Source organism: Peromyscus californicus, unplaced genomic scaffold, assembly GCF_007827085.1.
Source record: "Peromyscus californicus insignis strain IS unplaced genomic scaffold, ASM782708v3 Scaffold_20__1_contigs__length_68692818, whole genome shotgun sequence".
Classification (NCBI taxonomy): Eukaryota; Metazoa; Chordata; class Mammalia; order Rodentia; family Cricetidae; genus Peromyscus; species Peromyscus californicus.
Window position 1 is genome coordinate 45,823,293 of NW_026294503.1, and position 27,501 is coordinate 45,850,793.

Genomic DNA, 27,501 nt, shown 5'->3' on the forward strand with positions numbered 1-27,501 from the left:
CTTGGACAGAGGGAGCAGTGTTCAGATCTTATGTACCATGCCTATCTCTGTTGCTGAACTATGCTTCTCTGGGTGGGTATTTGTTCAATTATTTAATGAGTATGTACTCTATGCTAGCTGTGGTGCTGAGTAGAGGTGACCAAAGCAGACAGATGGGATCTCTGTCTCCATCACAGTGGTTCTCAATCTGTGGGTTTTAGGGTTGGGGGTCACCACAACATGAGGGACTGTATTAAATGGTCACAGCATTGGGAAAGTTGAGAACCACCGCTCTGTCAAGATTGCTGCCAATTGGCAGGCGGTAGTGGCGCACGCCTCTAATTGAAGCACTCGGGAGGCAGAGGCAGGTGGCTTCCTGTGCCTTAGAGGCTAGCCTGGTCTACTAACAGTTCCAGGATAGTCAGGGCTACATAGTGAGACACTCTTTCAAAAAGAAAAAAAAAAAAATAGCTGCAAAGTGGTGGCGCACGCCTTTAATCCCAGCTCTCAGGAGGCTGAGGCAGGCGGATCTCTGTGAGTTCGAGGCCAGCCTGGGCTACAGAGCAACCTGAATAGCCAGGGCTGTGAAGAGAAACCCTGTCTTGAAAAACAAAACAAAACAAAAAGATTGCTGTTGTTGGAGCTGGGAGTGCAGCACAACCTTAATCCTGACACTTGGAGGGACAGAAGCTAACTCTGAGTTAGATGTCAGCCTGCTCTAACTCAGGGAACGACAGCTGCACAGTGAGACCATGTTGCAAAAAAAAAATGATTAAAGTGCCGGGCGGTGGTTGCGCACGCCTTTAATCCCAGCACTCGGGAGGCAGAGCCAGGCGGATCTCTGTGAGTTCGAGGCCAGCCTGGGCTACCAAGTGAGTCCCAGGAAAGGCGCAAAGCTACACAGAGAAACCCTGTCTCGAAAAACCAAAAAAAAAAAAATGATTAAAGTAACTGTCAGCAATAGTGTTTAGTGGGAAAGGCGAAGCATCACACTGCAGCAGCCCCTTTTATTTGCTTGGGTTTGTTTTGTTTGTTTGGGTGGGAAGTAGTTGTCTGAGGTAGGGTCTCAAGTAGTCCGGGTGGTCTTCCAGATCTGAACTTCCTATGTAGCTGAGGATGACTGAACTCCTGATCTTCCTGCCTACATTTTCCAAGTGCTGGGTTTGCAAGTGTGTCCCGCCATGCCTGGCTTCTCAAACAATCTTTTTTTTTTAACATTTAAAATTTTTTTTTAATGAGTGCATTTATTTTTATTTGTATTTAGAACAATATAATAAATTTGTATATAAATATAATTACTATATTAAATGTAATCAAATACTCAAAGGAAGATGATTACAATTATTACATGTGTGTGTTCCTCATTCCTGAACTTTTTTTTTACATTTTTATTTTTTTACTTTTACTAATAGTCTTTATTTCAAACGTTTGTACTTAATTACCATATAAAGTGTTAGACATTATGACACTTACTAACAAAGTATTTTAGTGATTACTCCCATTTCCCCTGGGAGCCCCACTTGCTCAGTCTCAACAATCTTAAAGGCAGGTCTTTTTTTTTTTTTTTTTTAACAGGTTCATGTTTTTATTGGACATGTTAACAAAAGAGGTTTAGTCAAAAAGACCAAAGCCCATGTCGTCATCAGACTCCTCAGAGTCTTCCTTCTTTGCTTCCACTTTCTTCTCCTCAGCTGGGGCAGCAGCAGTCGAGGGGGCAGGACCACCTGCTGGAGCAGGCCCACCAGCCCCTATGTTGCAGATGAGGCTCCCAATGTTGACATTGGCCAGGGCCTTTGCAAACAAGCCAGGCCAGAAAGGTTCAACATTGACACCAGCTGCTTTAATGAGGGCATTGATCTTGTCCTCCATGACCGTCACCTCGTCGTCGTGCAGGATGAGGGCGGAGTAGATGCAGGCGAGCTCGGAGACGGAGGCCATGTTGCGGACTGCCGGCACGGTGCTAGTCGCCGGATGAAGTGAGGGGCTCACCCCAACGCGGCCTTAGCTTCCTCGGAAGAACCGAGCACCTTGGCGGCAGCTGAGGACTTTTTTTTCTTAATGATTTATTTATTTTTATTTTATGTACATTGGTGTTTTGCATACATGTCTGTCTGTGCGAGGTGTCAGATCCCCTGGACGTGGAGTTACAGGAGTTTGTGAGCTGCCATGTGGTTGCTGGGAATTGAACCTGGGTCCTCTGGAAGAACAGCCCGTGCTCTTAACCGCTGAGCCATCGCTCCAGCCCCAAAGGCAGGTCTTTTTTATTATTAATTCTTTGATTATTTTGTTTTCTGCTGAAAGTCAGTTCGTCTTGCTTTGCTCTTTCCTGTGCAAATACAGAAGTCGGTCGAATTTTAACATATCCTTTTAAAAGTGCGTACGATTTTCCTTTTTATTCTGCCACAGAAATTTGAATTTGGGGTTTGATTTGTTCTCGGGCGGTCACGCATTGAGTAATTCTGAGAGGCTGCTTTCTGAGCACGGAACCAGCACGCGGTTTATGAGGTTCTGTCTCCCGCTGAGTCTGGCTCCTGCAGGACCGCAGTACTGCAGGCTCCACCCGGGCTTCTTCCTGGCGTCCCTACGAATGCTTCTGGAACCTTCCTTTCTGTGCTAAAGGCTGGTGCTAATGTATGTTCCTCAATGGAAAAAAACTAAGGAGGTGCAGAGCGGGGCGTCGATTTAAGAAGCTTTAATCGTGTTCCTACAAACCAAGAGAACCGCGTTCACCCTCAGCAGGGACGTGCTTTGCAATTTCCACCACCCAGGTCGGCGTTACCCCTGGGGGCGGAGCCGGGAGAGGAAGTCCCGCCCCCACGCACGCGCCGGCTTCCGCTTTGGGCGGCGCTGCTCGTGTCCGCCGCTGCGTCCCGTGTGGAAAATGGCTGCAGCCGGAGAGCCTGGCGGTCCTGAAAGCTACCGTTCTCCGCTGGCGTCCCGCTACGCCAGCCTCGAGATGTGCTTCTTGTTCAGCGACAGGTACAAGTTCCAGACGTGGCGGCAGCTGTGGCTGTGGCTGGCGGAAGCTGAGCAGGTAACTAACTGGCCGTGCCCGGGGTCGCGAGGGAGGTCACAGCCCGAGCACCTGTTGCCTCGGCAACAGTCCCAGAGAGCTGCACATCCTTTGGAGGACTTCAGGTTTGGGAGTTCGTTTCCTTCCACGGCCCAGTTCAAGTGACATGCCATTGCAAACTTTGCAGGCTCGGGAGGTGGGGGGGGGCGGGGGGGTTGGCGCCAAGTCTGGCGAAGTGAGTTCGAGCCCCGGGACGACGTGGTGGAAGGCGCGAACTGGTTCCCACTAGTTGTCTTCCGACCTCCACACGTGCACACTCAAACACACACAAAATAAGTAAATTTTAAAAAAAAAATTTTTTTTAACTGCGTAGCAAACTTGATGGTGGTTTTTCCCACCTTTAAAAAGGATGTATTTGTTTTTATTTTTGTGTATAAATGTTCTGCCTTCGCGTATGCGTGTTCACCACGCACATACCTGGTTGCCAGGACAGGGAACTGATTAATAGCCTGTTGTAAGCTGCCACGTGGGTCCTGGGAACTGAACCGGGGTCCTCTGCAAGTGCTCTTAACCACTGAGCCAATAGTTCCGATCCATAATTTTTCTTCTTGTGGGGTACAAAACCAAGTCTGTAGGGAGCAAGGTTTGCCCCAGGCTACCCAGCTAGCTCCTGACAGCAGAGCTGGGATTTGAACCTGGATCCCTTCCAGAGCCTGAGCTGAGCCCTTGCCGTTTCCATCTTCCTAGGTGCCTTTGAAGTTAGTGAGAGTTTTGAAATCTGTTTCTTAGCTGCTTTTGCCTCTTGTGTGTGTGTGTTTTGCTCTGAGAAGAGAGGGTCTGGGCAGGTGTTTATTACCTCGGGGGTTTGTGGGGTTGTTTTTTGGTGGTGGTTTGATTTTGGGTGTTGGGGTTGGTTTGTCTGTCTTTTTTTTTTTTTGGTTTTTCGAGACAGGGTTTCTCTGTGTAGCTTTGCGCCTTTCCTGGGACTCACTTGGTAGCCCAGGCTGGCCTCGAACTCACAGAGATCCGCCTGGCTCTGCCTCCCGAGTGCTGGGATTAAAGGCGTGCGCCACCACCGCCCGGCGGTTTGTCTGTCTTTTGAGATAGCATCTCACTGTGTAGCATGGCCTGCCTGTGGCTGGCCTCAAACGCACAGAGATCGGCCTACCTCTGCCTCCCAAGTGTGAGATTAAAGGGGTTCAACAACACAGCCACCCTAATAGTTTCTCTTAGAAGGACCACATGTACAATTGTTCAGGCCAGTACTTTTTTTTTCCCCCAGACGGTTTCTCTGTGTAGCCATAGCTGTCTGGACCTCACTCCGTAGACCAGGCTGGCCTGGAACTCAGAGATCCACCTGCCTCTGCCTCTGGGACTAAAGGAGTTCGCCACCACTCCCTGGCCTCAGCCTAGTATTTTAAAAAATGGATTGGGGAAGAGGTTTTCCAGAGAAGGTGAAGGAAGCTGAAGGTGATCCAGAGAGCTGTAATGCTTCTCAAGTTTAAGAGCCTGTTAGCAGTGTGCTCCCCAAGAACTCAGTGCCTAGGAAACCACGTTCACACTGTCCATCCCCTCCACTGTGCTTCCAAGCATCCACTCAGAGGATGGCAGCAGACATTTCTCCAGTGCCATCTGGCCCCGGCACTGCTTTAAGGCCTTTTCTAGTAGTCTAATAGTCCTTAAATATGTGTAAATTGTGTGTATTCTTCTCCCCATTTAAAAGAAAAAGAAAAGCTATGGGGCTGGAGAGGTGGCCCCGCACAACAGTCAAGGGCTTGTGCTGCTCCTGTAGTGGACCTGGGTTGAGTTCCCTGCACTCATGTCAGGTAGCATACAGCTGCCTGTCACACCAGCTCCAGGGGCGCACACACACACACACACACACACACACACACACACCCACTCACCCACTCACTCATGTACACGTGTATGTGTACTCGTAAGTTTTATTTTAATTACTTTTTAAGATTATAATTGCATCATTTCTCCCTTGCCTTTCTTCCCTCCAACCTCTCCCATGTAACCCCCCCTACACCTTACTCTTTCCCAGAATGCATGGTCTCTTTTCTTTAATAGTTGTTGTTGGTTGTTGGTGTGTGTGTTCTAAATATATACAAACAACCTGCTCAGTCTGTATAATGTTACATGTTACATATATAACATACCATGTTACATGTATGTATGTTTCCTGGGCTGACCATTTGGTGTTGGATCATCCAGGGGAAGACTATTCTGCTCTCAGCATCCCTCAGTTGGCTGTAGTTTTTGGTCTAGGGTTGAGGCCTCGTGAGCTTCACCCCTTCCATGTTAGCATGGCTATTGGTGTTAGCCTTGTTCAGGTCTTGCTTAGGCAGCCACATTGGTGAGGTTTCATGGGTATGGCTTCTCTGACATTTCTAGGAGACACAATTTCACAACAAACCCCCTTTTCCTCTAGTTCTTATAGTCAGTCAGTCTTCCTTCCTTCCTTCCTTCCTTCCTTCCTTCCTTCCTTCCTTTAGGTTTATTTATTATGTATACAGTGTTCTGCCTGCATGTACGACTGCAGGCCAGAAGAGGGCACCAGATCTCGTTACGGATGGTTGTGAGCTACCATGTGGTTGCTGGGAATTGAACTCAGGACCTCTGGAAGAGCAGCCAGTGCTCTTAACCTCTGAGCCATCTCTCCAGCCCCTCTTGCAGTCTTTCTGACCTGCCTTCTGCCATGAACTCTGAGCCTTGTGTGCAGTTATGCTGTAGATGTTTCAGTTGGGACTGGACTTCACAACTCTTGTTTTGATAGGTTGTAGTTCTCTGTAGTGGTCTCAGTGCATCAAGAGAAGTTCCTTTGGTGAGGGGTGAGACCCACACTTGCCTGTGGGTGTAAAGACAAATATTTAGAATATAGTTTACGGATTATGCTGGTTTAGTAAGTGGCCATCGGAGGTTCTCCAAGATCCATGACTTCAGTTGCCTGGGTAGTTGGCTATGTTTCCAGAACCCGGCATGAGTTCCCTTCTGTTTGAGCAGGCCTTGAGTCCAATTGTAGAGCTGTTGGTTACCACCAAGAAATGCCTACCACTACTGCACCCTTATTGTGCCATGCTGGTCATTGTTGTGGTTCATGGGCATCATAGTTGGGTAGGACTGTTGATTGCTTTCTGCCTTTGGAAGTTTATGTGGTGCCTTCTGGTCATACATAGTTTTTTTGTTTGTTTGTTTGTTTGTTTTTTAATCTGTTAAAAAATTGTTTCTTGCTGGGCAGTGGTAGCAAATGCCTTTAATCTCAGCACTCAGAAGGCAGAGGCAGGCAGATCTCTGAGTTCAAGGCCAGCCTAGTCTACAGAGTGAGTTCCAAGACAGCTAGGACTATGCAGAGAAACCTTGTCTTAAAATCCTGTCCCCCCAAAATAATGTCTCTTGTAAAAGCTATTTATATTAGCTTATCGATTTTTTTTAACTACATAGGATAAGTATGTTTCTTTTATTTTATTGTTCCTGTGAGGAAATGAAGCATTAAACTATTGGTTCCCTAACAATAGAGTAGGCATGCATTGTGCTCTGTGATGTAGTTCTCTCATTCATTGATACCCATGTTGTGTAGATGAGGGTGGGAGCATGCAAGCCGTTGCCAGGAGTCACCATGGCTTGTAAGTGGCCTCAAACTGAAACTGGAGTGTAAGGTTTATGTGGTCTATAAATTGCTTGGAGCATACATAGCTGTGGATGTGGATTATCTGTTAGAGCATCAAATTAGTAGCAAAAGTCAGGTGTGGTGACCCACACCTTTGTGAAAGGTTTATTTTTATTTTACTTTTTTACGTGTAGTTACGTGTCAGCATGTGGATATGTGTACATGTGAGTGCAGGTGCCAGCGGAGACCAGAGGATCCCCTGGAGCTGGAGTTACAAGTGGTTTTGAGCAGGATGTGGATGCTGGGAACCAATGTCAGGTCCTCTGCAAGAGCAGTAAATGCTCTTAACTGCTGAACCATCTCCCCAGCCCCAGCACATGTCTGTGATCCCAGCAGGGAGGCAGGAAGAGGTGAATTTCTGTGAGTTTGAGGCCAACCTCATCTATATAGCAAGCTCCAGGCCAGCCAGAACGCACTGAGTCTCTGTCTCAAAAAAAAAAAAAAAAAAAATAGCATACATTCTGTAGTAACTGGTTGAGTTGGGGAAGTGATGAGGAGCTGGAGTGATGGTTCAGCAGTTAGGAGCACTGGCTGCTCTTCAGAGAACCTGGGTTCCTTTCCCAGCTCACATGGCAGCTCACAAGCACCTGTAACTTCAGTTCCAGAGGATCTGATGCCTTCTCTGGCCTCCTCTACACCACATGCACACGTGATGTATACATACATACAGGCAAAACAAAATAAAAATAAATCTTTAAAAAAATGAGAAGTGACCCAGTGGTGCTGGTGGTGGTGGTGCACACCTTTAATCCCAGCACTGGACTAAAGGCAAAAGCACTCAGGTCTCTATGAGTTCGAGGCCAGCCTGGTCTACAGAGTTCCAGGACTACACAGAAACTCTGTCTCAGAAAACAAAACAAGAGAGAGACATGAAAGATTAGGAGGAATACAAGAGACTCACGGCATCAGAAATGTGAATCTGTGTGTGTGTGTGCGCGCGGTGGGGGACACACGTGGAGGTTACCTGCTGGACTTTCCTGGAATAGGTTCTCTCCTTCTACCTCTGCATGAGTTCCGGGCTTTCCTTGCCAGGAGTTCACAGCTGAGCCATCTCTCCAGCCTCTGGTTGTTTCCTCTTGGAGACAGTGTTTGACGTGAAGTCAGCATCCTTCTGCTTCTCCTTCCCCAGTGCTAGGACCATGGCACAAATTGCACTAAGCCCAACATTAGGGAATTGCTCATTTTAGTTGATCTGAGTCAGGTGGAAAGACCACACTTTGTGCACTTAGTGTCCTGACTGAGGATTAAGTAATAATAAAAGGAACAAAGGTCTCTTCTCATGCAGCATCCCTTCAAGAGAGCTGAACAGGTTAACTAAATGTGTGACGATGTCATGCAGTCGTAGGTGTGCTAAATAAAAGCAGGCTAAAGGAACAGCATTGACACGGGATGTTTTCCGGGACATTAGTGAGGCCTTTCTTGATGACATTTGAGCCCAGAGACCAGAACAAGAGAGGCAGGAGTCAACTGTCAACATCAGGACTCTGTTGCTTCCTGTTTGGGAGTTCTCTTAGAAGATTCCTCCACACCTCTTTCCAGAACCCGTACGTTTGAACTTGTTGCCCCAGGTTTTAAATGAAGAGTTAATTTCTTTCACGCACTAGAACATAAAGGTCCCTGAACTTTGTTGTGCCTGTTCTGCAGACCCTGGGTTTGCCTATCACAGATGAACAGATCCAGGAGATGAAGTCCAACCTGAACAACATCGACTTCCAGATGGCAGCCGAGGAGGAGAAGTGCCTGCGGCACGATGTGATGGCTCACGTGCACACGTTCGGCCGCTGCTGTCCAAAAGCTGCAGGCATCATTCACCTTGGTGCCACCTCCTGCTACGTCGGGGACAACACAGTACGAGCCTCTGCACTTGTCCTTGGATATATGTCCTTTATAATAGAGTTGTGTGTCCTTAATTTTCCAAACTTACCCAGGGCCTTTGAAACTACTGTTGGCTTCTGAAAAGGAGGGTAGTGTCACAGTTGTCCTTTAACAGCCCTGGCTGTCCTGGATCTCACTCTGTAGACCAGGCTGGCCTCGAACTCACAGAGATCCACCTGCCTCTGCTGGCCGAGTGCTGGGATTAAAGGCGTGCGCCACCACCACCTGGCCTCTTTTTTTTTTTTTTTAATTAGTATTTATTTTATGTGTTTGGGTGCTCTGTCAGTGTGAATATCTGTGTACCATGTATGTGCGGTGCCGTTTTCAGTTTCTGAAACCTTGATGTTCTAGATCATGCCTTCCTGTGCTAACGAGTATAGATGAACAGGGCAAGGTGGCTTAAACCTGTAATCCCAGCACTCGGGAGGCAGAGGCGGGCGGATCTCTGTGAGGATAAGGCCAGCCTGGTCTACAGAGTGAGTTCTATGACAACTAAGGATACACAGAGAAACCTTGTCTCAAATGAATAAATAAAAAGGTGAGAAAAAGTAGGGAGAATACTGATGGGATGTGCTGTATAAGAAAGATAAAAGCCCACGGACTTAGAGAGTTCTCAGGGTGCCCACCACACACTGAACAGTGAAGGTTCTGTTCCTCGTGGGTCCGAGGAGTGCAGTGTCCCACTGCTCTGTAGGTTGCTCCCCAAACCAGTACCATCTCCTTAGCTTGGGCTTGCTGTGTGGGCAAGGATGACCTTGAATTTATGATCCTCCTGCCTCCACTTCTCAAGTGCTGAGATTACAGGCATGTGTCACCATTCCAAGTTAATGATGCTAGGAATAGAACTCATGGCCTTGTGCATGCTGGGTGAATAATCTGCCCACTGAACTACATTCCCAGCCCAGCTTTTACGTTTTTAAATGGTAATGAGGAAAAAACAGCCTCTTAGCATCTTTTGGAGCACACTTGTTTGCTAATGGGGAGATGGGCTGCTTGCTAGTTGAGATACCAACTCTAATGACCAAAGTATTACAATTATAATACTGCTGTTTGACACTGTTTAATGTGAAACCATTGAATTTCCTTTTTCAGGACCTGATTATTCTAAGAAATGCATTTGATCTGCTTTTACCTAAGGTAAGATGTTGACAGTTTCCTGCCAGTTTCGATGTCTCCTAATAAGAGTGGTCTGAAATTAGAAGTGAGTCCACACAGTGTTGGCACCTAAAGCTCATATTGTCAAGTCAGGGACTCTGTATGTCGTCTGTGGAGCTGTCTCTACTTGGGTTCACACATAAGGTACGGTGGATACACATCTTTAATCCCAACAGTGGGAAAGCTGAGGTGGGTGGATTTCAGAATTTAAGGCCAGCCTGGAAGAGTGCAAGTCGTTGCTTTTAAAGCATAGCCTTTTAAATGTCACAGGTGCAACCAGAGACGAGTTGCCGGAGTATATTGGGTCAGGCCATCACTTGGTCCTGTTACTCTGCAATGGTCTTAAAATAGTTTGTGACATGTTAGGGAGTCGACTCAGTTTTCAGATGTTGGTTCCTATGATCCTTGCCCAGGGCGCTTCAAGATACAGAGGTGAAAGGTCACAGTGTTGACTTCCCTAGCTGTAGATGTAATTTCGTGTTAAATTTTATGCACATTTAGCTGAAGCCACATAAAGAATTCAGTTGAATTCACCCTCTTCCCCCCACGTGATCTTTCTTGTAGCTTGCTAGAGTGATCTCGAGGCTTGCTGACTTTGCTAAGGAACGTGCTGATCTGCCCACCTTAGGTTTCACACATTTCCAGTAAGTGATAAGATGACTTTTGGGGAATTGAACTTACTGTGTGCGTGTCGAGGCCAGAATCTCAAAACATAAGCAGATAACTCGGGACACTGGTTAGAAATGTGCCCAAAGCCTTGGTTAGAAGCTTTTCTGGGGACTGGAGTTGTTGCCTAGTGGGAATGATTGTCTGGCATGCTTGAACCCTTGAGTCCAACATCCAGCATGGCAAGAAAGAGTAACTAAGCTACACTGAAGCCATGCCTGGAGACACGTAAGTGTCGTTCCAGCTACTTGATGGCCTTAGGTAGAAGGATAGCTTGAGCCCACAAGTTCTAGGCCAGACTGGACCACATAGGAAGACCCATCTCAACAATGAGAAGCACAACTTGTCATAATCACGTTTGTTTGTTTGTTTGTTGTGCGTGCGTGCGTGCGTGTGTGTGTGTGTGTGTGTGTGCAGCCATGACACTGCACGTGTGGGGGTCAGAGGTCGACTTGTAAGAGTCGGTTCTTTCCTCCCCTGATGTGGTCCGGGGATTGGACTCGGGTCATCAGGCTGGGCAGTAGACTTCATACTAACTGAGCGACCTCACTGGCCCAAGAATTAGCAGTTTGTTTCTATTTATCAAGAGCAAAGAATCATTCATGCTCTTTTTTCTTTTATTGTGTGTGTGTTTTGTCTGCATGTATACATGTTTCTGCACTACTTGCATGTCTGATGCCCAGAGAGACCAGAAAAGGTCATCAGATCCCCTCAAGCTAGGGTTATCGATGGCTATGAACCACCTTGTCGAATGGAGCCCAGGGCCCCTGGGAAAGCAGCCAGTGCTTTAACCACTGACCCATCTCTTCAGCCCCTCACACTCCTTTTTAGTCATTTCTTGAGAATCTAGCCCAGGGCAGTAATCCAGACTCAGGGAAAGCCTTCTATCAAGACGTCATTTATGATATCAGAGAAGAGTCTAAATGACTTGACTGACAGGAGAATAATAATTAAATAAGGTACAGTATGCCCAGAGAGTGGAGTAATATCAGCCATTAAAATGTTGATCATAAGACAGTGTGAGGGCCCTGGTGGTGCAGGCCTTTAATTCCAGCACTTGGGAGGCAGAGGCAGGTAGATCTCCTTGAGTTCGAGGCCAGCCTGGTCTACACAGAGAAACCCTGTCTCAAAAAACCAAAGGAAAAAAGACAGTGTGGAAATACGCTTAGGTTTATGTTATGGGAGAAAAAGAGAGCTTAAATGACACAAAGAGCAGGTACAGTGATTCATGCCTTTTATCCCAGCACTCAGGAGGCAGGGCAGGTTTGGAATTATATGAGTTCTATGTAACAGGTTCAAGGCCAGCCAAGGATACACAGATCTTTTCTGAAAAGAAAAGAAGAAAAAAAAATTGTAGAAAGATTATCATTATTATTATTATTAATTGGTTACCCTGATTTATGCCATAATAATTAAAAATTTCCTCCTTCTGGTCTGTGTGTGTGTTGACAAGAGCTTTATCCTAGAGCTGTACTCCAAACCCTGTAGTTTCTGGTTTTCTTGTTATGTTTTGTTTATGACAGGTCTCACTGTCTAGCTCTGGCTAGCTTGAAACTCCTGTGTAAACCAGGCTAACCTCAAACTTGAAGAGCTCTTCCTGCCTCTGCCTCCCAGTGATGACTGACAAGATTAAAGGTGTGTGCCACCGCACCCAACCCCAGCCCCGTAATTTTGATTTTTAGGGTATGTAAGCATTTTTATGGTTACTAAATACAACCCTAAAAACCTCTTATCATCTTTGGAATGCTAAACTATTTTCAGTATATTTACAGTGTATGATAGTTAGCACCGTAATTTCCTGGCATCTCCATCAGCAATCACTTCTGCCACCTCTCCCCATCCTGGCAAGCACAGGCTGATTTTTGTCTGTAGATTTGCTTATCTCAGAGACTCCATCTGATTGGAATCATGTAAGGTATATAACCTTGTGTGGGTGACTTCTTTCATGTAAAATGTATCTACTATTCATGGTGCAGCGTGTGATGGAATTCATTTCTTCCTGTGGATAGGCAATGTCCCGTGCCACAGATATGCCTTCTTTTGTTCCCCCTCCATCAGCTGTGAGCATTTTACAGCTGTGCCACCACAGACATGTCCACACCGATCAATCTGAGTGGGAGTCAGCAAGGAAGTCTTGTTTGGGATGCCCTGGTGTGTCCTTTATCAGTGATGTGACCAGGTGTCACTGGCTGTCTTCGGCATTTCTTGTCAGCGTCTGGGAATATAGCCATCAACAAAACACCATTGTCCCTGACATTTGATTAAAATACCTCTGGGGCTGTGGATTTAAGTCAGTAATTACGTCTGTTTAAGATGTATTGGGCTCTGGATTCCATCCCCAGTACTTCAGGAAAAAAGCCTCTTTTAAAAACATTTTATTTATTTATTTATTTGGTTTTTCGAGGCAGGGTTTCTCTGTGTAGCGTTGGCTGTCCTAGAACTTGCTCTGTAAACCAGGCTGGCCTGGAACTTACAGAGCTCTGCCTGCCTCTGTATCCCGAGTGCTGGGATTAAAGGCGTGCACCACCACCACCTGTTGAAAAAAACACATTCTTTTAATTTATATTGGGGCATATGGGTGGAGGTGAGAACAGTTTGTAGGAATGTGATTCTCTCCTTCCACCATGTGGGTCCCAGAGACCAAACTCAGGTTGTCAGACTTGGCAGCGCCTTTGCCCACTGAGCCATCCTACCAGTCCCTCTTTTTGTTTAAAGATGCATGCTGGCCTCAGACCTTAGCCTCCCGAGTGCTGGGATTTCGGGTGTGTCTCCCCCTACCGAGCCGTTAGAAAGGTTCTCGGTAAAGAACTATGCCAGCAGCCCTTTATATTCAGTTTGTAGTAGCACTGGTGCCCTGCCCGCTTCTTCCTCTGCCTTTTAGCTATTGTTTTCTCTCCTAGTTCCTCCAGTTCTTACATGATTCCCTCTCCCGCCGCCGCCGGTAATGGCGGCTGGTGGGTGAAGGTAGGCCTCGATGTGGGACCTCTGTGTTCTCTTTGTACTCCCTTCAGGCCTGCTCAGCTGACCACGGTTGGGAAACGCTGCTGCCTTTGGATTCAGGATCTCTGCGTGGACCTCCAGAACTTGAAGCGTGTCCGTGATGAGCTTCGCTTCCGGGGGGTGAAGGGCACCACTGGCACTCAGGCCAGCTTCCTGCAGCTCTTTGAGGGGGATCACCAGAAGGTATCTGAGGGACCAGCAAAATGGCTACTTGAGTCAGTTCCGGGACCCACATGGTGGGAGGAGAGAACCAGCGCCTGCCAGCCGTCCTGTGTCCAGACTCATGTCATTAAATTTTATTTTATGTGCCTTAGTTTGAGTGTGTTGGATCCCCTGGCACTGGAGTTAGAGACAGTTGTGAGCCTCCATGTTGGTGCTGGGAATTGAACCTGGGCCCTCTGGAGAGGAGTCTGTGCTTTTTTTATATTTGATTTTTCAAGACAGAATTTCTCTGTGTAGCCCTGGCTGTCCTGGAACTCACTTTGTAGCCCAGGCTGGCCTCAAATTCAGAGATCCACCTGCCTCTGCCTCCCGAGTGCTGGGATTAAAGGCGTGGACCACTGCCTGGCTTTTGAACACTACATTTCTAACAGGATTGTCTTGTCTTTCTCAAAGGTGGAGCAGCTGGACAAGATGGTGACAGAAAAGGCGGGGTTTAAGAGGTAGATACCTGGGGACTCTGCTGACTTCTGTTAGTGACGAGCCTCTACATTCAACTATCTCTTTTCCTCCTCCTCCTCCTTCTCCTCCTCCTCCACCGTGTGTGTGTGTTATTTGTGCTTGTGGTCGGTACCTGCAGAAGTCAGAAGAGGGCTTTGGATTCCCTAGAACTGGAGTTACAGATGGTTGTGAACTACGTTGTATGTACTTGGAATCAAATCCAGATCCTCTGTGAGTGCAGCAAGTGCACTTACTGCCTGGACATCTCTCCCATCCCTTATTAATTTTTTAATTTGATGCATATGGGTGTTTTGTTTGTGTGTATGTCTGTATAGCATGTGTATGCAGTGCCCCTGAGGCTAAAGAGAGTGTCAGATCCCCTGGGACTTGGCATCACAGACAGTTGTGAACTGCCACGTGGGTGCTGGGTATCAAACCCAGGTCCTCTTTAAGAACAACAAATGAAGCTGGGCATGGGGTCCACACCTTTAATCTTAGTACTCAGGAAGCAGAGGCAGGCAGATCTCTGAGTTCCAGGACAGCCATGGCTACATAGTAAGATCCTATCTCAAAAAACCAAAAAGAGGGCTGGAGAGATGGCGCAGAGGTTAAGAGCACCGACTGCTCTTCCAGAGGTCCTGAGTTCAATTCCCAGCACCCACATGGTAGCTCACAACCATCTGTAGTGAGACCTGGCAGCCTCTTCTGTGTGCATAATAAATAAATAAATCTTTAAAAAAAAAAAAAAAACCAAAAAGAAAAGCCGGGCGGTGGTGGCGCACGCCTTTAATCCCAGCACTTGGGAGGCAGAGCCAGGCGGATCTCTGTGAGTTCAAGGCCAGCCTGGGCTACAGAGTGAGTTCCAGGAAAGGCGCAAAGCTACACTGAGAAACCCTGTCTCGAAAAACCAAAAAAAAAAAAAAACCCAAAAAGAAAAAGAAAGCAGTAAGTGCTCTTAACCACTGAACTATCTCTGAACTACCACTGAACCAGCCCCTTGGTTTCCTTATAGTAGCTTTATGCATACTGGTGTTCTGCTTTGGGTTTGTTTGTTTGTTTGAGATAAAGTCTCACTTTGTAGCCCAGGAAACTCACTGTGTAGCCCAGACTGGACTTGAATTCACCAAAGTCCTCTAGCGTCTCTGGTTCAAGAATTACAGTCATCAGTCGCCATGCCTGAGTGTGTCACTGGTTCTGTGAGAATCACGGTCACCAGTTGCCATGCCTGGATGTGTCTCTGGTTCTGTTTCTTTCCTGGGACCCCTCTGTGAGTTAGTGTAACTCACTACCTATGTTGAGTTCCACCAGGCTCTTCCATGATTCCTTTCCTGGGCACCTCCTGGAGCTGCAGGGGAGATGGGCATACTAGGTTCTGCCTCCTCCTCAGGTTAGAGCGCTTTGCTGGGTGCTGTGGGATGTTCTGTATGGCAAATGTGTTGCTAATTAGTTAATAAATAAAACACTGATTGGCCATTGACTAGGCAGGAAGTGTAGGCGGGACAAGGAGAATAAAGCTGGGAAGTGGAAGGCTGAGTCAGAGAGACACTGCCAGCCGCCATGATGAGAGACCGCATGTGAAGATGCTGGTAAGCCACGAGCCATGTGGCAAGGTATAGATTAATGGAAATGGATTAATTTAAGCTGTAAGAACAGTTAGCAAGAAGCCTGCCACGGCCATACAGTTTGTAACCAATATAAGTCTCTGTGTTTACTTGGTCGGGTCTGAGCGACTGTGGGACTGGCAGGTGATAGAGATTTGTCCTGACTGTGGGCCAGGCAGGAAAACTCTAGCTACAAATGGCGCCCAACGTGGGGCTTGAACCCACGACCCTGAGATTAAGAGTCTCATGCTCTACCGATAAACAGGGGAAACAACTTTATTCAGGAGCCAGTTGCCAGTCAGGCCCTTTGAGTTCAGCATAACTGAACATCCCAGGAGGCCAAGCCATCACTTAGGATTGTCTATATCTATATTTGTCACTTTTTTTTTTTTTTTTTTTTGAGACAAGGTTTCTCTGTGTAGCCCTGGCTGGCCTGTTACTTGCTCTGTAGACCAGGCTGGCCTTGAACTCACAGAGATCTGCCTGACTCTGCCTCCCGAGTGCTGGGATTAAAGGTGTGCGCCACCACTGCCTGGTGACAGTCACATATTTTAAAATGGATCTCTTTTCTGTTCACTTCCAGAGCTTTCATCATCACAGGACAGACCTACACACGGAAAGTGGACATTGAGGTGTTGTCTGTGCTGGCCAGCCTAGGGGCGTCCGTACACAAGGTAATGGCGGCAGCTGGGGGGACAGAGCAGAGCAGCCTGGGCTTTCAGTTAACTGAATCTCAGTACATTAGTCATAACAATTTGAGACCTAGGGGCTGGAGAGATGGCTCAGAGGTTAAGAGCACTGACTGTACTTCCAGAGGTCCTGAGTTCAATTCCCAGCAACCACATGGTGGCTCACAGCCATCTACAATGAGATCTGGTGCTTTCTTCTGGCTGCAGGGTGCAGAACACTGTATAAGTAATAAATAAATAAATCTAAAAAAAAAAAAAAAAAAAAAAAAAAAAAAAAACAATTTGAGACCTATAAGGAAAGCCTTTAAAGTGAAGTGTGCCCAAGAGAAAGAAGTTACTCCTGCATCTACACCATGTCTATCCGTCTAAGAATACATTACAATTGAAATTCCTCGGCCAAGGATAGTGGCTTGTGCCTGTAACCCGGTCACGTCAACAGGAGAGGCGGAATTGGTTCATGGTCCTCTTTGGCTACATAACAAGTTGAAAACCATCCTGAGCTGCATGAGACCCTGTCTTAGAGGAAAAAGATAATCGTATTGTCTTTACATGACCTGTCTGTGTCTCTCTCTCTTTTGCACTCACAAGACAGGGTCTTGCTGTGTAGCCCAAGCTAGCCTCAGACTGGACCCAGCTGCTGAGGTCATAGACACATCCCACCACCTCAGCTTCCTGATACCTTAAGCAGTTTTTTGATTAAGAATGTTTTGCCGGGCGGTGGTGGCGCACGCCTTTAATCCCAGCACTCGGGAGGCAGAGCCAGGCGGATCTCTGTGAGTTCGAGGCCAGCCTGGGCTACCAAGTGAGTTCCAGGAAAAGGCGCAAAGCTACACAGAGAAACCCTGTCTCGAAAAACCAAAAAACAAAAAAAAACAAACAAAAACAAAAAAAAAAAAAGAATGTTTCTGTTGCTGTTCTGTGGTGCTCAGGATCCCAGGCCCTGTGCATCCCAGGCATCAGTTCGCTACAGAGCCACCTCCCTAGTCTGTGCCCTTTGCGCTTGTCAACTCCGCTTTTCAGGGGCAGAGAGGAGCCTGAGCAGAAACTCCAGGAGCTCCTAGGTGGGTAGGGCTGGCCTTGAACTCGGCAACAGCACACACTAAGAGTTTATCACCTGCCCAGCAGTGGTGGCGCACGCCTTCAGTCCCAGCACCCGGGAGGCAGAGCCAGGTGGATCTCTGTGAGTTCGAGGCCAGCCTGGTCTACATAGTGAGTTCCAGGACAGCCAGGGCTACACAGAGAAACCTTGTCTCAAAAATAAGAGCTTGTCACCGGTGTGCACCTAGCTGGCCCCAGGTCCCCTGGGTAGCAAGCGTGGGAGGTGATGCCTTGTCTGCCTCCACAGATTTGCACTGACATACGCCTCCTGGCGAACCTGAAGGAGATGGAGGAGCCCTTTGAGAAGCAGCAGATTGGTGAGTGTAAAGGAGAGGCTGCTGGCGAGGCGCGTGGACGGCCCCGTGACTGCGGCGTGCACCCAGCAGATGCTGGGCACTTGCTGTCCCTAGATGCCTTTCTGCCTTTACATCCTGTCCTCTTCTGTGGGCAGGCTCCAGTGCCATGCCGTACAAGCGGAACCCCATGCGCTCTGAACGTTGCTGCAGCCTGGCCCGCCACCTGATGGCCCTTGTCATGGATCCACTACAGACAGCTTCGGTGCAGTGGTTTGAGCGCACACTGGATGACAGTGCCAACCGGTCAGTGATGGGGGCAGCACACGCAGCTCCGTGGGAGGAGACTAAAGGAAGAGAGCAAAGAGCCGTATTTGAACATGTCTGCTTTCTTCCTCCCCTCAAGAAGCTTTGACTGGAGCAGTGTGCTTGGTGTGCCCCTAGTGCAGTGACTGAAGAGTCCGGGCAGCCTTCCTAATGGAGGGGATGGCTTACGACCGAGGAAGGAAGGGTTAAGATGTAGCTCATTTGGTAGAATGCTTGCCTAGTATTCACGAAGCCCAGGGTTCGATCCCCAGTACACCTGTAATTCCAGCTCTCGGTGGGGACAGGGTTGGCGACAAGAGCATTAGAAGTTCAAGGTCATTTCATAGGGAGTCAACAAACACCCTGGCCTAGAGACCCTGTCTCAAAGGAAAGGAAACACAGGCACTTAAAGGATGGTCAGGAGCACACACAAAGAAGAGGCAGGAGCCCATATGGAGCTACTGAGTTGGCGAATGGAGCCCTTTTGGCTAACATATGAACACAGGTAGCAGCTAGTCTATGGAGAGTCTAAAGGCCCCAAAGGGAGTCTAGCTTTTGCTGTGAACACCTGTTTGTTCATGGCCTCCTGTCTGTTTTGTATTTTTTAAATTTAGGATGTTTTATGTGTATTGAGTATTTTGCCTACATGTGTATGGCTGTGTGTGTACTATGCATGCCTGGTGCCCACAGAGGTCAGAAGAGGGTATTGGATTCCCTGACCTGGAGTTATGTATGGTTGGAAACTGGCCATGTGGGTGCTGGGAACTGAACCCAAGTTCTTGTAAGAGTAATAAGCACTCTTAACTGCTAAGCCATCTCCTGTATACTTTAATGATGTGTAGATTGCACATCATACCTGATACTGTGTAACTACTGGGTGAGTAATTGTTGTTACTGTGTTATATGGAGAATAAAGAAACTGACTGCTGGGGTTGGAGAGATGGCTCAGAGGTTAAGAGCACTGGCTGCTCTTCCAGACGTACTGAGTTCAATTCCCAGCAACCACATGGTGGCTCACAACCATCTGTAATGAGATCTGGTGCCCTCTTCTGGCCTGTAGTCATACATGCTCTATACATAATAAATAAATAAATCTAAAAAAAAAAAAGGAAAAAAAAGAAACTGACTGCTAAAGCAGTTTATTTTTCTAAACATTGATCTGTTATGGAAGCTATGGTTGTGAAGCCCTGATGCAGAAGGCTGTGGTAGAAGGTAAAACCTAATTCAGATTGTCTGCTGAGATTCCCCGATACCATTTAGGGAGTCATGTGTGCAGGAGGCACTAACAAGTTAGAACACTTAGCAGTCCAAGCCCTCCCGGGCCCAGTGGTCATGTAGATGGAAAGGAAGGATGTGAGTAGTCAGCCATCTGGCCAGCCTCGGTGGCTGACTGGAGAACTTGGTCAGGAGTGGGGTACTCCTGACATCTACTGGGACAGGACCCACTGCAGAGGAGAGCAGGTTGGTAGTAGTGAGCAAGAGACAGGGAATGGCTGGATGCATGCTGGAGTGTAAGGTCTGCTGCTTGGGCAGGCAGTATAGACCAGAAGTGATGATAAGAGGGTTGTGAGGACATTGGGGTGAGCGGCATCATGGGACTGAAGGAAACTGCCCAGAGTACGTAAGGCGTGAGAAGTCAATAGAGACGGCTTGTGTGTCTCCGACATTTGATTAACTGAATACGTTTGTTTTGTAGACGGATCTGTTTGGCTGAAGCATTTCTCACTGCAGATACTATATTAAATACCCTGCAGAACATTTCTGAAGGATTGGTGGTGTACCCCAAAGTAAGAGGCCTCTGGATATGGGGAGGGGAGTGCTCTGGAGTGAGTGTATTGGGGTGCTGTGGGTTGGCTCGGAGAGCTCTTCTACAAGACCTCATCCTTGACTCCAAGACAGTATAGGGAACCAGATCTGTGTAATTTGTAGACGTGCATACAGACCGAGAAAAAACACTGAATTGTCTTGACCTGTGAGCAGCTCAGTTGCCTTGTTGTTATTGTTGTTTGGTGAGTGGGTTTTTTGTTGTGGTTGGTTGGCTTTTATTCTTTGAGTCAGGGTCCTCTGTGTAGCCCTTGCTGACTGGGGCTCACCGTGTAGACCAGGTTGGCCTCAAACTCACATAGAGTGTCCTGCCTTTGCCTTCTGGAATGCTGGGGTTAAAGGCATGCAGCACCACACCTGGCCATTTGCTTTGTTTTAGGCACCTGAACCAGATGGAGTCTCCTCCATCGTGTTCTCACTGAAGTGGAGCAATGAAATTTAACAAGTGGAGGGTATTTGATGTGTATGAATATTCGTATGCATGTATGTGTGTGTATCATGTATGCACAGTACCCATGAAGAACCAGAAGAAGGTGACAGATCCCTTGGGAATGGAGTTACAGGTGACTGTGAGCAGCCATGTCACTGCTGGGAACCAAGCTCAGGCCCTGTGCAGGAGCAAGAAGTACTCTTAAGCACTGAGCCCGCCCGCCAGCCACATTGGTAGCTTTAAGGATTGTTCCCGTGAAGCTGCTTCTGAAAGTTTACTTAAAGACTTTTTTTTAAGAAAGGAGGGGAGAGAGGAAATCGGGATTTATAAGAAAATTAAGAAACATGGCCCTGAATAAAGCATCACATCACCCATCCCTGTAAAGAGTGGCAGTTCATAGCCCTACTGTGCATTTTCCTGACCTACTGGGTATACTGCATGGCTTCATAATGTTGAGGCATCTGTCTTGGCCCTCCTAGGTAATTGAACGGCGCATTCGGCAAGAGCTGCCTTTCATGGCCACAGAGAACATCATCATGGCAATGGTCAAAGCTGGGGGCAGCCGACAGGTATGTTGCAGTGAATCACACTGGGTACAGTGGTACACACCTTTAATCCCAGCACTCAGGATGCAGAGGCAGATGTATCTCTGAGAGTTCAGGGCTACGTAGAGACTGTCCCCCGCCCCCCCCCCCCCCCCCAGCATAAAAAAGGTTGTTGTCATTGGGTCTGAATCTCTGTTGGAAGTGAGGAGGAAGCAAGAACCAATGGTTCATAAGGTTGGGAAGGAGGAACGCCCATCTCAGTGTCTCTAAGCTGTGGTCAGAGTAGAGATTGTGGAGATCATTCTAGAATAGCCGCCTCAGCGGTACGGGTTCTGTTGTGAAATGCCTGATGTCTGTGTAAGCACCCAGTTATGATGTGCTAACACCACCTCACTCTCCCCAGGATTGTCATGAGAAAATCAGAGTGCTTTCCCAGCAGGCAGCTGCCGTGGTTAAGCAGGAAGGGGGTGACAATGACCTCATAGAGCGCATACAGGCAGATGCCTACTTCAGCCCCATCCACTCACAGTTGGAGCATTTGTTGGACCCCTCTTCTTTCACTGGCCGAGCACCCCAGCAGGTAACTGCCCAGTAGGATACCCTCAGGAGGACTGTCTCTGCAGTGCTGGCCGCAGAGCCTGGACCTCTGGGACTGTGGGAGGAATGTGACAGGGGCTCCCCAGAGAGGCTAAAAAGTATAGTAGAGGTTGACCGTGGTACCATGGGCCTTTAATTCCAGCCTGGGTTACATGGTGAATTCTAAGCACTCCAAGGGTTGCATAGATGTATAGAGAGACCCTGTCTCAAAACGAACAAACAAGAAAGTAGAGACCCTTCACCCCAAGGATCTCAGAATTCTGTCATCAGTAGGACACTAGCATTCAGCCATTTGAAATGAAGAGTTAGTTTTAGTTTTGTTTTGTTTTTCTCAAAGATCAGAACTGTGCTTTTGTTTGCAAGGAACATGTTTAGGGCACAAGGACTCATGTCACCAAAAGCCCAAATTCTTTCCAACTGCAGCTCCAGAGGATTCAATGTATTCTTCTAGCCTCCCCTGGCAGCCACATACACATGCAGACACACACAGAGTCGTGATTAAGTAAAAATAAAGATCATGAGGATTTTGAGCGAAGGCAGTTGTCAGTACAGAAAAGGGGAAGAGAGTTAATCCCTTGGAAACTGGTCAGATGGGACTAGGGCCGAGGATGGAGAAGTCTGATTGCAGTGTGGTGCCTGGCAGACTTTAGAGCAACTGAGGAGGCCGGGGTGAACCCGCCTCTGGTGTGATGGTCTTTGTGGATGTGCCGGGTTGACATGTTTGTGTCTGGGACAGAGCTAATGGGCAGTTGAGGACAGCACTTGCTCAGTGGAGGAAGCTTTAGCATGCTAGGTCTTAGTGCTAGAGCTGGTTTGAGAGGGCACTAACATTTTCTTCTGTCTTGTGTTTGCTCCTGGCAGGTCCACAGATTCCTAGAAGAAGAGGTGTATCCCCTCCTAAAACCCTATGGCAATGTGATGGAGGTGAAAGCAGAGCTAAGTCTGTAGAGCAGATGGGAAGTAAGGAGAAATCATTGAGAGGTTGCTAATTATACTGTTGAGAAATTAGCTCTGCAGTGCCTCAAGAATGTACATTGAGAGCAGGACAGTGGTGGTCCACACCTTGGATCCCAGCACTCAGGAAGCAGAGTCAGATGGATCTCTGTGAGTTCAAGGCTAGCCTGGTCTACACAGAGAAAACCTTGTCTCAAAAACAACAACAACAACAAAAATACATTAAATTTTGTTGCCTAGGGTTCACGATAGAGAGACTTATATTCTTGTTTGTCTTCTGTTTTTGAGACAGAGTCTCACTATGTATTTGTCTTCTGTTTTTGAGACAGAGTCTCACTATGTATCCCTGGCTGGTCTGGAACTCACAGAGATCCACCTGCCTCTGTCTCCCAAGTAGTGAGATTAAAGGTGTGCACCACCATGCCTGGCTGTTTTCTTCATTCTTTACAGCAACATAATCCAGCAGAATAATGTAGCTCATCCTCACATGCTTTTCAGTTGCCTCAAGTCTGCAGTGTTTCCTGACTTAGAGTGAGACTGTGTCCCCATAAACCTTTTTAAGTTAAAAAATGAGTTGAGCCGGGCGGTGGTGGCGCACGCCTTTAATCCCAGCACTCGGGAGGCAGAGGCAGGCGGATCTCTGTGAGTTCAAGGCCAGCCTGGGCTACCAAGTGAGTCCCAGGAAAGGCGCAAAGCTACACAGAGAAACCCTGTCTCAAAAAACCAAAAAAAAAAAAAAAAAAAAAAATGAGTTGAGTTCACCTATCAAACATTATTACATGTTCATAACACTGACAGTAGCGTTGGATCCGAGAAGATTGCCTACCAGAAACCCTTTAGTAATGCAGTCAGATGTCTAGTGTACTTTACAGTAGAGTCCTATTACAGACTTGGCCACACACTCAACTAGACTTTCCTGTAGTCCTTTTTAAGTATTTACTGGATTGTAAAGTAGTAAGAAATTCCTGGTCCCCGTGAAAATGGGTTGAAGTTGAAAAATCACCTGGATCCAGTGATTCAGAATCATCAGACCTTGATTTCGGTTCTTTTTGCCTAGATTAAGTACTGAAATTTGTAGCTAAAGAGCAAGAAAGAGTAAGTGTTGTTGGGTCCCATCAGCTCAGGTTATGGCTATTTCATCTTTTGGAGAGGCTTGCTTATCAGGGAAATGCTCACTGGGTAAATGGATTACATCATGGCATCTGCCAGTCTTTGATCTTTGTTAAGTAGATTGGTATTGGGTTAGCCAAGCTAGTCAAAAGTTGAGTTATGAATTGCCCAGCTGGAAGGGGAACACTGGATATAGCCTTGCCTCAGGCTGCCTGTTTGGGTATAGATGAAAACAAAGGGCTGGAAAGATGGCCCAGCTAGTCAGCCTGCTTTACACAGTGAGTGTCAGGCCAGGCCAGGCTATATAGAGAAACCCTGCCTACAAGACAAACGTGAAGATGTTATTCATCAGACTTTTAGTTGACAGAAACTAGGCAAATTAACCAGCGTGGTAATAACTGATATTTCATCTAGCAAGGTAAATGTAAACAAGTCGACCTTAAACTCAGTAAGAGCCAGAACTAAGTTTTGGGATACATTGTGGTAATGGTGTCCAGAAAGGTCACCAGATACTAAACCAGATTCCTGTTATGTTCAGTCTTGGATATGTCCAAAGAGAAACATCCAGCCTCTACAGACCCCAGCATCTTGTGAGGAGTGCTGGAGTTCTAGATTTAGTGTAGGTGGGCATCTCCAGGCTGGCCTTGAAATAGTGGGGATGGCAGGTGTGCTGCACACACACACACACACACCGGCTCATCAGCACTTTAAATACTGTTAGTAGAAGGATGGCATCATGGTCTGTTGTCCAGCAAGAACAACTGAGGTCCGTATTCCTTGTCACCTATCTGAGGTGGCCCACAACCCCAGCTCCTGTCCAGGAAGAAGCTGGAGGACAACCTTGTCAGGAGCGTTTGAAGGAGGGAAGTCTGAGCCACTCCAGAGGTGCTCATGAGTATCCAGAATCTGGATTGCTGACTTAGCCTTGTTAGCCCAGCCCTTGGAAGGCAGGATGATTACCATGGGACAGTTCCAGGCCATATGAACAGATTGAGACAGTGTTTAAAAAAAAAAAAAATGGAGCCAGAAATTGGGTGGGGTAACTCAGTGTCCATGCTAGCTTCGTATGCACAGGGCCCTGGACTTGGTCCCCTGCAACAAAAGCCAGAAGTGAAGAGCATCTATTGGAAAGGAAAGGGCAGCTTCAAACTGACATCTCCATACAGCTCAGGAGCAACAAGCGTGAGCCACAGCCATGCTGTGCTCTCCCAGGAAAATGCATTTATTTGTGTGCGCTGGGTGTGGGGCTGTGTACGTGTGTGCAGTCAGTGAGTGACACTGGGCATCTTTATCTCTCTCCACCTTGTTTTTGAGACAGGGTCTTATTGAACCCAACACCTACGTTTCCACTAGATTGACTATCGAGCAAGTCCCCAGGATCTGCCTGTGTCTGTCTCCCCTGGTCCTGGCGTTACTGGGTACACACTGCTGTGCCTGGCTTTTTTGTGAGTGCTGAGGGTCCAAATTCAGGTCTTCATGCTTGCATAGTGTGGGAGTGTCCGCAAGCATCATGGCCAGCAGAGTGACATTCTGTGAGAGGCAAGAAGGAAATCCGGTTCAACATGACTCAGTAGCCTGTGTCGGTTCAAACTTCACGAGTCTGACACTGGGCAATTTATTTTAGGCATATTTAAGTACAGCACAATTTGGAAAAGTTTCCTGGTGATAACTCAATCCCATGTGCACAGTAAAGCTTAAAGCATGGCTACATCAAAACTTTTTGTAAGTACATGTGACCTCTTCATTAAGGACAGGTTCTGTATGTTGACTACATGTGACATCTTAAGGGTCTGGGGGAGTATCTGGTATGGCCTTAGTCATACAAATAGAGCAAAGGTCACCGGGCTGTAAACCACCTCTGGTCCTATTTGTAAAGTACATGTGACTTCTCCCATATAGATGGGTGCTATATATTGACTGAAGAACAGTGCTCAAGATAAGGGTCTGGGGAGGATGACTGAGATAAACGTAAGTCTGGGGAGCCAGCTGTGGCCTGGCTGTACCATATTGCCAAGGTCACAGTCTATAATTAGCCACATCCATTCCCATTCTTGAGGGCAGAAAACTGGTTATACGTCTCTTTCAAAGAGACAACCCGTGTGTTTGACATTCCTGGTTTCCCCAGTGCTTATCTGTGAGCACAAGGACCTCTGTGTCCCCAACAGCGTAGTAAGTACTTTAACTCCTAGGCTGTCACCCCGGCTTTCCATTGTCCTTTTTGAGACAGAGTCTGATTGAACCTTGAGCTCACTGATCGGGCTAGAGTGACTGCCCAACAAGCCCAAGGGTCCCCCTCCGTATGCCATCTCCTCAGCACTGGATGACAGGAACCTACACCATGCCTGTCTTTTTTTGTGGGTTTGGGGGCTCAAACTCAGGTCCTTGTGTTTGTATGCTAAAAGCTGCCAAATGAACCCTCTGTCTGCGTGGCCCAGAAAAATGCATTTGTAAACCTATTGAACACCACAGCCGCGGCTTCCTTTTACTCCGCCTTCTCCCTCTTGAAGGTCTCGCTGTCGCCCCGGCAGGTCTCCAAGTCTTATACTCAAGTAATCCTGACCCAGCTTCCTCAGTAGTTGGACTGCTTGTGTACATTACCACTCAGGGCTTCCTCTTGAAAAGATACTGAAGGAGCTCTGCACTTCAGCTTCTCAGAAGATGGAACTTTACAGCCTGCTTGGGCTACAGGGCAAGTTAAAAGCCAGCCTGGGTAACCTAGCAAAGAAACAAAAGATGACAGGATGTCATGCAGTTGGTTGACTGAGTGCTTGTCTAGCATGCCAGAAGCCCTGGTTTGATCCTCAACACAGCATAAACTGGGCATGGTGGTCCACATTTGCAATCCTGACAGTCAGTCTGTGATACAAGGGACTTTGTGTCAAAAAGGAGTCGGGGGCGCGTGAAATAGCTCAGGGGTGAAGGAACTTGCTACCAAGTTTGACAGCTTAAGTTTGATCCCCAGGACCACATGGAAGAAGGCTTGGACCTCCACATTGGTGCCTCATCACACATGCACATATATACACACATCACAGCACAAAAGTAGGTAAAATATAATTTAAAAAAAGATTAGGGGACCAGCCATGGTATCAGCATGTCTGTAACCCAGAACTAGGGAGGGAGAAGTGGATGGATCTCTGTAAAATCAAGGCCAGCCTGGTCTACATAGTGATTCCAGGACACCCAGGATTACACTGAGGCCCTGTCTCAAAAAGAGAGATTTGGAGAGGTTAGGGATATAGTCGGTGGGAGAGGACTTCAGTCACAAACTGGAGGCCCATGTTGAATCCCCTGTACTGTTTGAGATTGCTGTGTCTAGCACAGAGGAGTGAGTTGCTGAGCTGTGCTCTAAGCACTCTGGCCATTCTGAAACTGCTCCAAGGAAACAGCCTCTCTCAGTATCACATTAGGCACACTGGGGACATTAAATACCAGGGATTTTAGTTCATTTCTTCACAGAAGATATGGAAACAAGATAAGCTAGCTCAGTTAGACTTGTGTGGTGACGGCTGGTTTGGCCTGTTTCTCTTGAGTACTTTGAATGGGTGGGTTTGTGTGTTACTTTGCTCTTTTGTCCCCTATATTTACACACTTGTGATTAGACTCTTAAGTGCAATCAGTCTGTTTCCCCTGTGACATCTAATTGGAGCTGCAGGTTTGCTGGAAGGGAGAAGCTTGTACTTTCTCTAAAATTGGATTTACGATCAGTTAGTATCGAAAATCCCAATCAGAATCACAGTGGACACCAGGGCTTGGGCAGATCACAGGATGATAGGCTTCCTGTCCAGCTGCAAACAGCTGGGCACGTGCCGTCCTCTTCTGCCGATATCAAATCTCCTCTCTGTTGCTTGCAAATATATCCTTAAGTGGAAACACAATAGCAGGGTCTAGACTGGCATAAATTGTGAAGGTCTGCAGGGGTCAAGTGAGCTGGGACTGTGCAAAGGGGTCTGTCACAGAAGATCTCCAGAAAACACCGTGTCCTGGGGCTGGAGAGATGACTAGGGGTATAAGCACTCGCTGTTCAGGACCC

The 27,501-nt window shown here is 47.3% G+C and overlaps 2 protein-coding genes across 2 annotated transcripts; one reads left to right on the forward strand and one right to left on the reverse strand.

Moving 5' to 3' along the window:
* Positions 1 to 1,527: 1,527 nt before the first annotated feature.
* Positions 1,528 to 2,752, reverse strand: LOC128116796 (60S acidic ribosomal protein P1-like). Its single transcript, XM_052748390.1, has one exon. It carries the CDS (start codon positions 1,915 to 1,917, stop codon positions 1,591 to 1,593), a length of 327 nt encoding a protein of 108 aa, XP_052604350.1. The 5' UTR covers positions 1,918 to 2,752; the 3' UTR covers positions 1,528 to 1,590.
* A 48-nt stretch (positions 2,753 to 2,800) lies between these two features.
* Positions 2,801 to 22,779, forward strand: Adsl (adenylosuccinate lyase). The gene is made up of 13 exons (XM_052748389.1): positions 2,801 to 3,013; positions 8,310 to 8,513; positions 9,633 to 9,677; positions 10,260 to 10,339; positions 13,373 to 13,544; positions 13,977 to 14,023; positions 16,206 to 16,296; positions 17,657 to 17,726; positions 17,861 to 18,008; positions 19,705 to 19,795; positions 20,742 to 20,831; positions 21,211 to 21,387; positions 22,266 to 22,779. The coding sequence occupies exons 1-13, from the start codon at positions 2,861 to 2,863 to the stop codon at positions 22,350 to 22,352; spliced, it is 1,455 nt and encodes a 484-aa protein (XP_052604349.1). The 5' UTR covers positions 2,801 to 2,860; the 3' UTR covers positions 22,353 to 22,779.
* Positions 22,780 to 27,501: the final 4,722 nt, after the last annotated feature.

What these genes read in the sequence shown, in the direction of transcription:
- LOC128116796 (XM_052748390.1), bottom strand. Translation starts at nt 1,917, where the DNA reads ATGGCCTCCGTCTCCGAGCTCGCCTGCATCTACTCCGCCCTCATCCTG.
- Adsl (XM_052748389.1), top strand. Translation starts at nt 2,861, where the DNA reads ATGGCTGCAGCCGGAGAGCCTGGCGGTCCTGAAAGCTACCGTTCTCCG. An exon ending in GGCTGGCGGAAGCTGAGCAG is followed by an intron (nt 3,014 to 8,309) that starts GTAACTAACTGG and finishes CCTGTTCTGCAG; the next exon opens with ACCCTGGGTTTGCCTATCAC. An exon ending in CTGGCCGAGCACCCCAGCAG is followed by an intron (nt 21,388 to 22,265) that starts GTAACTGCCCAG and finishes TGCTCCTGGCAG; the next exon opens with GTCCACAGATTCCTAGAAGA.